General features: G+C 41.3%; 1 protein-coding gene across 2 annotated transcripts in view; it reads left to right on the top strand.

The window, feature by feature from the left end:
* SMAD1 (SMAD family member 1) overlaps positions 1-7,524 on the top strand; it is a 48,761-nt gene extending 41,237 nt beyond the window's left edge. For both annotated transcript variants that reach the window (XM_037396727.1, XM_037396718.1), the window contains exons 5-7: positions 1,669-1,890; positions 3,963-4,219; positions 6,093-7,524. In XM_037396727.1, the coding sequence (XP_037252624.1) occupies positions 1,669-1,890; positions 3,963-4,219; positions 6,093-6,236 (623 nt within the window). In that variant the 3' untranslated portion in view covers positions 6,237-7,524. The remainder of the gene's footprint in view (positions 1-1,668; positions 1,891-3,962; positions 4,220-6,092) is intronic.
* The last annotated feature ends 8,369 nt before the right edge of the window (positions 7,525-15,893 follow it).

Below are 15,893 nucleotides of genomic sequence, written 5' to 3'. Positions count from 1 at the left end.
TTATTGGTCAGCAATAAACACTGCTTAGAAGTTTTGCACAGGGATGTAGGATATGTTACCCTGCTTTTGATTATTTGCCACCTTTTGTATCTGCTATGTACTGCTGCTTTTGAGGGGTGTTCGGTTTTTGTTTTGCATGTGTCAGTAAACCTATAGCAGTATGATCTGTGAACAAAAGAAAATGTGAATACTAGTCTTAGTTGACTGCTTCCAGTAAAGACTTGGGGCTGGGGGAGGGAAACCTCTAGGCAAAGAAACAACTTTTCCCATAATACCAACCTGATTTTCATTTTAGCACTTTGACCTGTAGTTGGAGCTTTAATTTGCAAAGTTGGTATTTTAGCAGCAAGTCCAACTGTGCTAGGCTTAGCAGTGAAATAGTCTTGTTCATTCAAAAGAAACCACATAAAGCAACCACATCCCTTCACTAGCCTCCTTTTATTTGGAAGCAGTTTAATGATTTGTAGCTGTATTTGGCACTTGAAAGAATGCACACTGGGTGGAGGTATCAGAAGAAGGTTATGCTGCTGTTGGACGCCCAGTGGGAAACTTTTTGGTAAAGACCTTCTGTATCATTTGGAGAAATTGTTCTCTGTGCACAGTCACAAGTGTTACCTCAAGCATTTCATGTGTTTCTAGAGCTTGGTGGGTAGAAGTCGTGAACTAGGAATTTCCTGTTGGCATTCTGCACAATTCCCAGATTCGGTTAGGAGCTGCTGAGGAGGAGCTTCTTGTTACCAGAGTCTGGAAAACCATGTTCTGAGAAACATACTGTTACTCAACAAGTAATTCTTTTGGTGATGAGCAGTTGCAGATTTTGCATTTGGTAGTACTTGATGAATAAAATGTTCTCGTTAAATAATATCTTCCTCCATTTCATCTGCCTTTCAGCCCAGCGCAATTGTTAGGATCCTGCTCATTAGGCTTTTGTTCAGCCTCCAGTCCCAAGCAGTATCTATTCATACAGAAGATGTGTTTCATGCATGCTCTGCAGAGAAATGTCAGTCTCCCTTAGTTGTTGAAGTCTCCTACCCTTACCCCAAGAAGCCCAGGAGAAAGATTTGTGCACGGCCTGCATGCTGAAAGATTGATCTGCTGACTGTACGTTTAAGCTACCTTGTTACGCTTCTTGGGACCCAAAGTTACAAATGGTCTCTTGTGCAATTGTGTGGTGACGTTTCTCCCTGTCACTATACGACTTTGCAGTAAGCACAGAGGTGACTTGTAATTTGGTAGCTGAGGAAAATGAACTGAAGTAGAACTTAATTTACTTAATTGGAAAGAAAGCCAAGCTGTATAATTGCAGCATTTCTCTGCTCTGTGGGCCCACACCACAGTGTGTTGGAGAAAATGCAGTAGGGCTATTGCGGCACTGCTTGGTATGTGCCCAGGAGCTTTCTGCACTTTTCTGTTGATATCTAGGGCAAACCTTTATCTCTTCTGAGTCTTGTACAAGTAAAGTTGAGGTGAGATTATTCTGTTGTGTGTCTGTGGCTGTGAAAAGTTCAAAAATAACTGAAGATAGAAGAGCCTTCATTTAGCTGCAGTTGCTTATCTGGCTCATCTTTTAGTGATCTTCAGCCAAAATCTGCGGTTTTATGAATCCTTACATCTTGATCCTGTATTCCAGCACAGTTAAATTGTAACGTTTCCATTGTTGCTTTACAGATGTTCAGGCAGTTGCTTACGAAGAGCCAAAGCATTGGTGCTCCATCGTTTACTATGAGCTGAACAATCGCGTCGGGGAGGCATTCCATGCTTCTTCCACCAGCGTCCTGGTGGATGGCTTTACTGATCCTTCAAACAACAAGAACAGATTTTGCCTGGGGCTGCTCTCAAATGTGAACCGCAACTCCACCATTGAGAACACCAGGCGGCATATTGGCAAAGGTGAGTTTTGGATCTTTGCATCCATTTTTGGGTAGGGTGGGGTGTTTTCCTTTCTCTAGACGTGACAACCTGGGCCATATGCATCACGAGCAGACTGCTCTTCCTAGGTACATGGGGTAAGTGCTTGTGCTGGTAAATATATAATTTTCTGGCCAGGTCTTACAAGTAAAGTATTGTTCTTGCCTGGTGTGTAATTACGGGAAGCTTTAACCCTTAATCAATTTTTAATTGCCCAAGGGCTGTCATAATCTTAATTAGAATGAGACCTTAAGGCAGTTTGTCTAATGAAATTTCTTTATTTACCCAGATTATTGGTGTATATAGAAATCCAAATTACAGTTCTTTGCACCGAAGTTTTTAGCTAGCCTTAGTTCCAACACAAGTTAGCTATCCTAACATGTATTCAGGGAGACAACCTGCTAAAACAGTTTTTCCAAATGCATTTTTCACAGGCTGGTAATTGTTTCAGTGGGTATTCTGTGCTTCTCTTCTATGCCTGCGACAGTGTCCTGCAAAAGAGAAAAGCTTCTGGTTTGTGTGTGACTTAATACAGTCCTCTTTTTCTGAGAACTCACCTGTCATGCAAATGACAGGCAAAGCTGACATGCCCCCTGCAATGTGGCGTTCCTACCAGACAATTTTTTTAAGTGTTTGTGTTTCTAGTAGACTCTAAATTTTCTGAGACAGTTGAAGGGTCAGCACGCCCAGGTAGTGGAGTGTATGTTGTAAGTGCCAATTAATGAAGTATCTTCTTCCTCCTTAGATGAGGAAAGAATTGAAACTGAAGAGAACTGTCAGGTCTCCCTTTGAGCCCTCAGTCTGGAGAGCTTTTCTCTACATGAGGACTTGTGCAGCTCTCAGGAGTACACCACACCTGTGCTGTGCCACTCAAGTCCTACTATTTCTTCCTTCTTTTCCTCCCCATCCATCTTACCAAGTATCAGGATATTTACCTAACACCTCATTCATTTTCCTGTTAAAAGTAACCCAGCTGCAACAGAGTTCTGCTGAAGCACTTAGCTGCGTATGTGCCAAAGCAGAGTGAGGAAGAGACAAGGATGCTGTTGAATAAGTAAATGTGAACAGCTAATGATGATGTAGACTGTTGGTCTTTGAGGAAGAAGGAGTAAAACCCAAACTTGAAGACATAGCTGTAAATGTTTTTGCAGATCAGGTAGGGGTATTTGTGTACCCACACAGTTACACGCATCATCAGTGGCAAAATACTGCATGACAGAGCACAGTCAAGGCTTTCTGACTGGACTTCAGTTTAGTTCCTGAATTCAATATGTTCACTTATCTGATTCATGATGCTGTGGGATGAGAAAGGTTAAAATGGTAAATAATCCATTTCTAAACATAAAAGACATTCTCAAAGCCTTTAGCATTGAGTCCTACTGACAACAAATCTCCCCTAAGGTTGCCTCTGTGTTGCTCTTCTGGGGCTTGCTGCCATCAGTGGCAGGTGAGGGAGCAGGCAGTAGAAGGGGAAAGGACTGTAAAATTGATGTGTACCCTCATTTGACAAGATATATCTGAGGGATGTAAGGCCCTTCCCCCCTCCCCCATCACCCCACTTTCTGGAATTAAGGTGAGCTGAAAAAAACTCATGCTACCAAAAATAGCATTCAGGACTTTTCTAGAGAATCCAGCTTGGGGCTGCTTTAGTATCTACAAATAATGCAGTAGGTTTCTGCTCTCTCTGCTTGCATTCCCAGCTATTGGTTTACCTGAATATAATGCAAAATATTTCAAATGGTCAAGCCATCCAGTGTACCGCATCCAAACTGATGCAATGCTTGCTAGTTTATTATTGTTGAATATACAACATGTTAAAATGCAGGAATTACTGATTCCCCTTATATATATGCATACATACACACCCTCCTTCCAAATGACCTGCTGATGAAACAGAAAAGTAAAAATCAAGTTTGAAGACAGACAGATGATGGTCTGATACACAATTAATGTTTATCTTATTAAGCAGAAACATATCTCTGTGGAGACAGAGCATGAAAAACATACACACTGTGAATTTGTCTAACTTCCTTATGTCAACCTTCTCCTCCCAGGTGTTCATCTCTATTATGTTGGCGGGGAAGTCTATGCTGAATGTCTTAGCGACAGCAGTATTTTTGTACAAAGTCGGAACTGCAACTACCATCATGGGTTCCATCCCACCACAGTCTGCAAAATCCCCAGTGGCTGCAGTTTGAAGATTTTCAATAATCAAGAATTTGCTCAGCTTTTGGCTCAGTCGGTGAACCATGGCTTTGAGACAGTGTATGAGCTTACTAAGATGTGCACTCTCCGAATGAGTTTTGTAAAGGTATGTGAAAATGTTCTTGAGATTATTTTGTAAGCAAAATAAATATTATTTTTTTCTTAATGTGGTGATTTTGAATGGTCCAGTGCCTCCCGCCATCACCCTGTTAATAGCTCTAATATTTTAAGTGTGGAATAATGTTTAAGTGTAAGACAGATCTTAATGAAATGAAGTTTTCTTTGTGGACAAAAATTCATCTGACACATATTTTGAAAACTTGAGGTGACTTGCAGAAGATGTTTCTTCACATAAGTCCACAGTCACTTGTGAAGCATTTCTGTTAACTATTCTAATTTCATTGTATTGCCTCTTGTAAATTTTTAGTGTTGAATTCTTGTATTTAATATGCATATAGGTTCTGTGTGTGTATAACTTATTTGCATAATTACTTTGGAATTATGGAGTTTGCCTTTTCAATTTTGTGGGATCTGGCAAGATACAGTACAAGTAAGTTTTGAAAAGAATTAAGTCATTAAGTATTTGTCTTAAAAGTGGAAAAGCCACCAATTCATTATGTAGCATCAGCTTTTGCCCCTTCTTTTGCCCACTGTTACGGTCCGTGCCATCTCCTGCTCTCTAAGAGGCCCAGCTGAACTTCATGCTCCTGGTCCTGGGTGGTATTCTTGGAGACCTGAGCTGGGACTGCAGTGCAAGTCATTATAGCCATTGCAGGAGTGTAGATAGCATAATCCTCTAATCTGTCTTGACCAGCAGCTCCCAGATTAGGAGCTGCAGTAATTATTTAGAATAATATACATACCTTTCTATTCTAGGGAGGCGTGCAAGGTCAAGATTTGTGATGTGGCTGTGAGTGTCAACATAGGTACTGATCTAAAAGGGCTGGTCACATGTGTGAAAGTAATCAAATGAAGATGGTAATATGCCAAAATGCTGCTCTTGATAGGAGGATAGAAAGTTTCAGATATGTTAGGATAGAGGTTCCTAAAATGGAATACGTTCTTTATACCTCTGCATCCTCTGGAGTTTTACAGCAGTGTTGCCTGAACAGGTTGCACAGGACCTCCTGTATATTGGATGTTACACTGCACAGTGTTTAGAGTTGCTGACACCTGCGCTGGGAGCTGGGTAATACCTTCAATAGGGATTAATATAGAGCAGAGAAAACGGCACCTGTGGCTTAATCTTGTCTCCAGACCTGCCCCCAAAGTGACCCACTTACAGCATGATTTTGAATGCTGTTTAAATATCTGCATATGTCTTTGGTAATTACTGTAACAGAGTCGGGTATGAGCTGAAACAAAACCTATCTTGTCTTAATCTGAGAAATAGCCTGCTGGGGAATGACCATGCCCTTCCTCCAAAGAGGAATGTTTCTGGCTTACTGCTTGGTTCATCGTGTCCATCCTGCAAATGATGCTTTGCTTCTTGTCAGACAGATGCCTCACCGCCACTTCCATAATGTCAGTCCGTGACCTCATTTTATAATTCGTTGATCTGTTTGGCAGCATTTCCCCCCAGTTTATTCTATTTTTAGCCTTGGTAGAGAAGACTTGATTATCCCCCTCTTCAGAGGCTTTACTGGGACATTGTGCAGCTGGCAGTGAGGCATGGGGAAATTTTGCACTGCCATAGGTTTGTCTTTAGGAATCTGAAGACTTCTATTCCAAGAGATCAAGAGATCTCAGAATGAGGTTTCCTCTAAAATGAATTATTTTTTTTTTAAACTTCAGATTTGTTTGTTGAAATGTGATAATAGTTGGTGCATCAAGGGTATTATGCTACCCTGCTGATAATGACTGTTGAAAGCCAGAGTGTTTTGGTAAGAAAGAAGATAATTGAAGTATGCTTCTCACATATTTGGAATTACAAAGTAAAGTGACTTTTTTTCTTTCCCAACTTATGATTCTGTTTCCAGGGTTGGGGAGCTGAATATCATCGCCAAGATGTAACGAGCACTCCATGCTGGATAGAGATACATCTTCATGGTCCCCTTCAGTGGCTGGATAAAGTACTTACTCAGATGGGCTCTCCTCATAATCCTATTTCTTCAGTGTCTTAAAAGGTCCCAAGCTCCTGCATCGTGGAAATAATTGAGCCTTGCATGTACTTGAAAGACGTATGAGTTAAACACACATTTTTATTTCCGCCCCCCACCCCCCCCCACCCCAAACTGGCAACAGCAGAATAAGAGCCACGAAAATACTTAACTTCTGAGACCAACTGTTGGATTCAGAAAAGAAACAAATACAAACCCCTTTGTCAAACTGTTGGTATCAAGAATTTTAGTTTACATTGTAATGTACTGTTGCAAAGTTGGTTTGCAGGGCTTAGTGCAACGGGGATGACCGAGCCAAAACCACAATCTGTCGGACCGAGTTCCCAAAGGATCTTCCTGTAGCTGGCATTCTCATACTCTGTTTCTTCCCTGCATTCAGCGCTTGCTGTTTTCCCTTGTGTCCTCTGGGGCTAAGAGCCGATGTTGGTGAAGCCTGCTTTTTGCAGGCTCTCTGTAGTATATTTTAAAACCATTTGTCTAAGTTGATGATTGGTGTTCTCTTTAAAAGGAAAAAAAAAATAATTCATAAGGTTTAATCTCAATAACTCTGTAATAATCTTTGAAGTGGTGTCCTGACCATACTGCTGTAAGAGTGTTAGGTATGTTTTTTGCTAAATGTATGTACGGTGTATTTGAAAGTTTAGAAATTAATTAGGTTAGACCATAACGGAATTAGGAATATTTGAATGGGGGGAGGTGGGAGTGGGATGGGAAAATGACAACTGAAATGTAGAATATATTGTAAACATAGCTTGTTAGTTTAAACTGAGGTCTGAGTTTTGCTGTGCATTTCATTTTTATAGTGGCTTCATCTTCTTAATTCTGACTATTTTTGCCTCTTCGTTTTCCCCCAGAACAATTGCGCAGCTGGTTAATTCTTTTACCTGTGAAGAGGACAAAATGATTAATTCCTGCGGTTTGAAGGCTGCAGCTCAGTGTATTTCAAGACAAAATTGTACAGAGTGCTCTTTAACTATTGAGCAGTTTTATACAGTTTATGTAACAGAAGTAGGCTATTAATTTTGTAAGAGACTCTTGTTTTGCCAAACTTAGTAACTGTTAATTGTTTGGAGGACTTCAGAATCCCTCGGTGGGTCTATTTCAGACTTCGAAAAAATATATATTTTTAATTTTTATTTTTTTTTACTGCTTGGTTTATTTTCTTCTCTTTGATCTTTTATATTCATGTAAGCTGTAGTACTTTTTAAGTACCTTTATTCCAAAACTAGTGGGTCCTCTTTACTGGAAGTTTTGAATAAAACCTGTTGTTACTGCTTACATTTGATTAAAACCTTGTCTTGTCCACTTCTTAGTAGACTCGGCAAACCAGATAAAGTTACGGTCTTGGAGGAGGAACAACTAGAAATTAAGATATGCTGAACTTAGACATTTATCATTAGTACAGGTTAGTAACCCTACTAAACTTGGTATATGAGATGAGTTCTCTAGAGAGAAAGATTGCTTAACCAGGCAAGATTAGAATGGATGCAGTTAACACTGAAGTATCCTGGCTGCTCAGTTAAACTTCTGTGAGATTTCAACATACAATACCTGTACGAGAGATTTTGCTGAGGTTGCACCATCGGCGGTCTCTCACTGCTGCTTGCCATGGCTGTGGTGAAAGGAGCCTCCATGCTCCTTTCCCTGTGCCTCTGCCTTTGCTCTGGGGAGAGGTGAGGGAAGGACTGTCCCTTTGCAGCTGTGAAGTGTCTGTCAGGTGCTGGCATGATGGAGTCTGAGAGAGTGGGGGCTGACAAGAGATCCAGCACCTGTGCCTGGGTATAATGGACCATGCAGTGCTAACAGGGGCATGGGGGAAAGCTGAGCAACAGAGATGAATGTGTGTTCAGCCAGATGTATGCATGTGTTATGTCCCTGTAATGAGTAATAGCCCTTTTTGGAGAATGAGTTGATGCCATCTTTTTAAGTTAATACCATTGCTTCATTCACTATATGTTTTTAAAACTAACCCTTCTTTCCCTACTAAAGGGGGGGTGAAAAAAATCCGTAATGTTAAAATTCCCTATTTAGAACTTGATTAGTGAGTTTTTGTAAGTTCCAAGAACAAATTATTTTTTAAAAATTCAATTTAACATATATTTTTCGTGAAGAAGCAGTCATAGCATAAATGTAAGTCTTAAAAATAAGTAGAATTTAAAGATGACCGAAAAGAGAATAAATTCTGTTTGCTGTTCAGTCACTGTCTGTTTTTTCCATCTTCAGCCCCTACTACATTAACTCCCAGCTGTTTCCAACCAGTTTCCTTCCTTTTGTTGGAATGCAGCACTGAGGTAGAGTCGGGGGTGTGTGGGGGTGTTGTGTTTTTTTTTCTTTTGGTCAGTGCTGTAATCAACCAGCATGCAAGTCTTAAGAGTGTTTTCTGTTTGGGTATTTTCATATTTGTATGATCCTGTGCAAGTTTTGGTGAACTTTAAATTAGCTTTGTAGTTAGAAAAGACAGTTTTGTGTTGTGACTGCTTTTGAATGCTTGGTGTCTTGCATGTTTGGGACTGTAATGCCTCTCTTTTTTTCCCAAACAGGGATTAAAATTAGAAAATACTAGTTCTGCAGCATCTCAGAAACTTTCAGTGTTAATACTTCTGCAGGGTCCCAGTTTTTGTAAGTTCCTTCTGTTGTGGATTTTTCTATGCTGTTGATACTGTTGACATGCATAGTATCAATGCATAATATTTTTTTGTCTGTTATCCAGCTTTTTGTTTGTGGTGAGGAGACACTAGGTGTAAGAAAAAAATGTACCTTCATGTGATGGCACAAGAGTACCCCAGCTGCACTTTCTTAAATAAGCTGAGTGGATTGGAGTAGCACCTGAAACTAATAGCCAGAAAAATGAGAGGTAGGACAGAAGTTACTTTGGAGGAGGCAACTGCTAGCCTGGGGCTCTTGTGAAGATTTTTGGAGCATCTTGGAGTTTTCTTACTGATTTGCCCCACTTCGGATAGCTGGAGTCAGAAACCTGGAAAAATCACAGGACAAGACAGAAAGACAACAGTTACTTGCTGACGTCTTACAAAACAGAGAATGATGAGTGTTAGAAACTTGGAGAAAGCTCACAGTGTCAAGTCTGTAACCAGGTGAGTCCCTGCTGCCTATTTTGGTTTTATTTCCCCATGGTTTCCTGGGTCTAGGCTTCTGAACAACAGAGTTAAACCCAGAAGGCACTCTTTCAAGATGAAAAGCCAAGATGGTCCCTGTTAGGAGAAACTGAAAAGGTATGGATAACTCTTTTTGAAAAAGAAATGAGAAAGCAGTGAACAGTAGATGTGGAGACAGAGCTTAACATGTTTTGAAATCTGTGTTTTGGCTTTTAAGTGCTGGAAAGAAAATAATTCTTCCTGGGTGAAGATGACTTTTTAACATTTCAAAGTCTCTGGTGAACCTTTTAAAAGGCTTGAAGCAAGCTAAGAGAGGTAGTCATGGTTACTTGTGTGGTTTTGAAAAGGTACAGAGAGAAATAATTCACTTTTTAACATACCTTGTATCACAATCAACGACCTGATCTTCTAATGCTAGCTAACCTGGTATTGCTATTTAGTTTAATAAAGCCATTCCCTTACTAAATCACTTCTCTTGCTACTATAGCTGTTTTCACAACTGCAGTTGTCTTTTCTAGCCTTAAAGAATGCAGTCCTGTGACTGTCCTTGTTTGAAAACAATAAATTAATGCAGAGATGTCTGAAGTTTACACGGCCCTTTCTTGGTGTGCCTGTCTCCTTGGTTTTTCCTTTGTCTTGCAACACTTTAAACCTTTGATTGACATCTTGGAAGTTGGCTGGTTTTCGATGGTCTCTGTTAATTGCTGCTGGTTCGTTCTGTTCAGCACACTGTAGCCTCTTATTCTGCTCTTGAGAGTCATGATTCATTACCGTGAACTGGCAGTCATCCTTTTCTGGATGTGTGCCTAAATATACAATATAAGTCTACCATCACCAGTCATGGTAGAGCAATATATTTTTATACATGCATCATCTCACAGTTTATTTTCTTCAAATACATTTGTAATTCTGTGCAGGGGAGAAGTGAAAATGGCTCTTAATTTACACTGTCCCCGACTTAAACAGCTCAACAAAGAGAGATGCCCTTGTCATGTTAACCTTTTAAGAGGATGTTCTCTCTTCTCTGTTCCCTAAGCCCCCTCTCTCTGACTCCTATATGTTTGATGACATTCCTCACTTTTTTTGAACTCTTTGCAAATAGCTTTTTGTGTCGTTCTTTTCTCATACCTGCTGGAGACTGTATGTTTCAGTCAGCCAAAAAACCCTCTACAGTATGCTTGCCAAAGGCAGGTAAAGAATTATGGGTTGCTGTAGGCACTGGAAGCCACCCATAAAGATATATGTGCTTCACAGGCACCGCTTTTTCAACAACTGCTGTCCCAAGTGATTTTTGGAAGAGGAAGGTGAAGTGTGAGACAGGTTGATGCTATCTATTGCATTTCACTTTGGGATTATTGTTTTATAGGTCTTTATGGTTATTAAAGTTCCCTTCCTTCCTCTCTACTGTAGTATGTCACTTGGTTTGCATCTGACTGAAATGACAGAAGTTGCCAGCCAGAGTGCTCAGGCTTTGTATTTAGTGGTTGTGTCCCCTGACTGCTACCTTCAGCTTCAGAAGCAAGCCTTGCACTTGTCATCTCTCTCCCAACAGCCTCCAGAATAACTTGTGTGGTTTGTAGAACGGAACTGCTGTACTCTCAGCTTGCCTTGGTGACTTGCTCAGAGGGGAAACCTCTGCAGGACAAACGAAGCTGTGTAGCTGGGACCTGGCTCTCGTTTGCAGGGGCTGCTGGTATGTGTGGGCTGGCTGAAGTGGTCCTTGTTCCCAGAGGCTGCCATCCTTGTGAGGTGCTGTGCCTGTTCCTGTGCCACTGCAGGTCACACATCTGTGTGGTGTGGCAAACTGCCACAGGTTTGTCTGTGTACGTTAATGTGCTGTGAACTGCTGAGGGGGGAGGGCTCTGATTTCCCACTTTTGTTCGATCTGGTTGAGGTGGCTGACAAGGTGGCTCCTATTTCATTCATCCCAGCTGTGGGAGATGATGGTCTCTTCAGCTGCAACAGCTGTGTCTGTCAGGGTGCATGGTGAATTGATTTTCATGAAGCAGTTGCAATGGAGAGACAGCCTCCTGATCAAGCCTGTTGCAAACACAAAAGTAATTCTTAATAAGATTTATAATGAAAGCATCCCCTGGCCTATTGCAGTGAATAGATGAGATGGGTATGGTTTTTACTCAGCTCTGGTAAGTGTTATACAGTTGAAAATGGTATGTGGATCCTCAGTGTATGTTGTGTGCGGCTGAAGTCATCAAAAGTAATGTCAAAGAAACCCCCGAATTTTACAAACACCCCAAAAGTGTGGAATTTGATTCACTCATCTTTCAGGAATGTAAGAATTTTTATTCTAGTGGGTGCAGATTCCTAGTTCTCTCTTAGGAATTAGTGTGCAATTTCCCCTTTTCATCCTGCTGCTAAGATATGAATTGAAAAATCTGTATCATCTCTTCATGATCCAGCCAGCACACCTGAGACTGCAAATCTGTATAGCTCAGAGGAGGCTGCTGTAGGTAAATTTTGAAGCGAGCACCTTCCTGTGCTTCAGATTGTAGAGAGGACTTAAGATCTCTCATAGCAGTGATGAAAACCTGCCACTTAAAATTCTGTATTATAATAAATGTAACATGAGCGGTAATTCTATTACAGAGGGGGCTCTGCACATGCCAACAAGCTTTCCTTGCTCGAAGAGTTTGGTTTAAGCAGATAGGTCACTTGCTTAGACGTGTTGGCATCAGCATAGTTTGCCTTTATAAAGAATATTATTTTCCTGCTGCAGCTTCTTTGCCCAGTATCCCTGTAACATGTAAGAACATTATTTTACACGAAGAAAAATTATGTGCCTAACTTCCCCTTCCATTCCCCTTCCTTATATATGATGACTTTGAACTTCTTGGTTTTCTGTTCCTTTAGGCAGGGTCAAACTTGGTACAAGCAGGAGAATGAGACTTGCCGTGTGTAGTGCTGTAGTAAGACTTACTGTTTTCCCAGAGCACTTGGTTCTTGGCAGGAGGGCAGGATCTGTCTCATCTCTGAGACCCTTACTGCTGCCTTCTGTTGATGCTTTTGGATTTGGTAATCCTGAGCATTTCCAGATATGTATGTGGTGACTGGAAGATGGCTGCTGTCCCATCAGATATTTCAAGCTTGTGGACCAGTCTTCTCAAGTCAAAATCACCATAGGCCATAGTGCTGGCAACAGCACTCTTTTAAAACTGGATCCAAGCATGGCTTCATTTTGAACATGACTCAGACAATGGTTTGGCTACAAACAAACTCCACAAACCTCTCAAATACAGCCTGATCCCTGTGTCTGTTGGATTTGGTCCATGGTGTTTTCTAAAGCAGTACAGAAAGAAGCTGCCTTGATCTGCATGCTCTGAAGACTTATCCAGGAGTTGGATTTTTATCTTGTGCCAGGAGAGTAACTTTGTAAATACTCCTTCATGGGTTAGCTTTTAATTTTTGTGTGGGGTTTCTTTGTACCCCTACTGGGAACGATTGATTTGGCACTAATTGGGAATGCATTCTGGGCATTGTGGCCAGTCCATTTTCTGACCCACTGTATTGCTGTTGGTCTTTCAGGAGTCATGTCATTTCCCTAAGTGTTTCTGTGATTCCCCCAAGTCACAGGAGCAAATTTGAACAGATAGAGCAATAGGGCTTAGTTTTAATTAGATGACCTTACACTGACAGGAAGCAACTATTTGTATTCTAAGCAAAATATTAAAACATTAAACTTTCTGGAAATTTATGATCTTCAAAGTGGTTCCTAGGAAAGCACCGGAATGGTCTTAATGTTGGTGTGGGGACATGTGGCAATTTAAGCAGTTACTTTGAGGTAGGAACCTCAAGTTCAAGGAGTCTAATTCAGCAGAGCGTGTTTTCAGTAAGGGGCCACACATTCTGGCTCATGGGATCTGTTGGCACCATACACACCCCAGATTAATCCATATTGTGAGTATTCAACAGAAGTGAAGCAAAAAAAGGTGTGCGTGCAGTGGCAAGGGGAGGGTTCATTGAACTTGGTGAATTTGTATATTTTTATTTTTTTAATTTTGTTACAGACTGGGCTGTTAGGGCTACATGACAGCAGTTGGCTCCCTGATCTTCCCTCAGAGGTGGATTTGCTGTAGGGGCCTCTGATATTTCACACCCCCTCCCCCACGTAGACTGAGCATAGTAGCCTCTGATATTCCACACCCCCTACACCCCCCCATAACACCCTCCGAGTTCAATTGGATATGGGTATGGTGTTTCTTTTATGATAAGCAAAACTGATTAGGGAGACGAAGAGAGCTGAAAGCTGTTCTTAGTCTTAATTTCCCTCCCTTCTCTGCCCCAGTCACCCTAAGAAACAAACCCAAGCCGGTACCGTGTCTACGACTGCCTTGTCAGGGAGAAGCAAGAGAGCAGCAGTGGCGACACTGATGTACTGGGGAGCTGAGCCAGTGCAGAGCAGGTACGGGAAGAGAAGAGTCGATGGCTGAGCAAGTACCAAGGCAGTGTGTTCACAGCCAGGTTTTCTTACCGTCACTTGAGAAAGTACAGGGACTGCTCCTTTCTGTGCCAGCAGCTGTGGGTGGGTGACTGGCATATGGTTCCGCTGTTACACTGAACAATCCCAAATGTGTTGGTCAGACCTGGAATTTCACAGCTGAACAAGCTGACTTGCATATGAGCGTCATGTTGGACTTGAGTGGGGGAAAGCATTGCCTGACTGCAGTATGAGTGATCTCATTGTGTGTGGTGTTTATTTTCAGTGTTACTTCAGAGTACTTTGGCTGCTCTTGTACTGTTTTTCCTTCAATAGTAAGGTAGACAGAAGCATATGCAGAGTATGTGGCCTTCCCTTTGTTTTTCTCCATGCTCTGGTCACCCCTTGCATTTTGTAAAACATTGCTGTGTCTCCTTGCATTGGAAATCACCATGGCCTCACACAGGTGATGTACACAGGAAGCCCAGGCAAAATTCATTATTTCTGTGACTCTATATGGCATGCCTGAAAAATGTGACATGCCTGTCACATAAACAGGAAATGGCCCTTGTAGGGGACTGAGTATAGCTGAAAGCCTAATCCAAATAACAGTTAGTCATCTCCATGTGGTAACCTTTCAGTGCCACGCAAGTTTGGAAAACGTGGTTGTAACTGGCTTCCACATGGCTGGATGAATGCATAGATACCAGATGTTGTCTTACACATTTAAGTCTTTTTCTAAAATTGATCTGAGACACAAGTATTTCACACACAGCAGTTGTGGGTGAAAGCCTGCACATGTGAAGGTTAGCTGAACCACTAGGAGCAAGGTTGAGGTTTGTCTGATTACCTGAAGTTTCTGATGACAGTAAGTAGTAAAAACCAGGGAGTTAGCATATATTGTTAGATGCAGTCATCAGAGAGAGAATGCAATGTACTTCTAAGTGCTGGCTAGTATGTCGGTAAAAACTGGCTTAATTTCCTCAAAAAGAATACCATATAATGTCACAATAGACTGATGGTACCCTCTTCAGGCATGTATAATTATTAGGCTCTGTCAACTTCCATATTGTCACTTGAATAATCTATGGATTATATTCTGTGTCTCGTGAAGTTTCTACCTTGCATTCTTTGTAGCCTGCTCCCTCTTTCTAAAACCTTTCTTCCTCTGAGCTCTTACAGAGGCCTTTGAGAGCATAGTAAAAAGGCTGGTTAATGAAAGAGTGTGGAGCACAAGTTAATGTGGTACCATGAGAAGGTATTTAGTATATACCTGGAAAAACAAACAGTTGTGGTTTTTTGCTTTTTTGGTTGGTTGGTTTGTTGGGTTTTTTTGGGGGGTTGTCTTTTTTTGTTTGTTTTGTTTTTAAGTATCCTGTTTCTTGTCTGTGGATTGTTGGGAGTGTAGCTTCCAGACTGCAAGTCTGACATGGTTAACCTGGCATTGCTGGCTCACTTCTAAGGTACAAATTCTGCAATTGCAATTAAATTTCAAATTCTCTTTCTTTAGAGAAGACAAATTCTGTAAGACCCTATTTTTAAAGCATGGGTGAGAACAGAAAGTAGTGATTTACATTGCTCGGTATGGGTATGTTGTGCATGGCAGTTGCACCCTTTGGTCATTTTTCAAAGTGTCTGAGGGTAACAGCCAAACCAATGGGTCTGTGGTATTTGTCGTAGCTCACCGTGCTTGTTGCCGTTCTCTAGCAGCGTTGGTTGTGAGCGCTGTATGCATTTCTCTGACTGTCAGAATAGTAGAGTACCTGAAAAATGGAGCTCGGTCCTATGTTTATAGTACCCAGTAGCTACTAACTGTCACAAAATTGCACAGGGCCTAGGTCTTCATGTGGTCCTGGAGTTCTTTAGCTCCATAGGTGCTTATACTAGATAATACCATAGCACCTCTCAAAGTGATAATGGACAAAGCGTTAAGAAACTAAAGTTGACGGATTGTGGTGTCTAAAAAAATGAAACATGCATGGTGTGTAGAATCAAACCCAGGCTAGGTTGAAAATAATATTCGTATGGTACAACAGTCCGGAAATACACAATGTTAATGACAGAACCAAGCTTGGGTCACTTTATTTTGTCTCATCAAATGTGCTTAACTAGTGA

This window comes from Falco rusticolus, chromosome 1 (genome assembly GCF_015220075.1).
Source record: "Falco rusticolus isolate bFalRus1 chromosome 1, bFalRus1.pri, whole genome shotgun sequence".
Classification (NCBI taxonomy): Eukaryota; Metazoa; Chordata; class Aves; order Falconiformes; family Falconidae; genus Falco; species Falco rusticolus.
The sequence above is the reverse complement of the archived record's forward strand: the minus strand, read 5'-3'. Positions and strand labels throughout refer to the sequence as shown.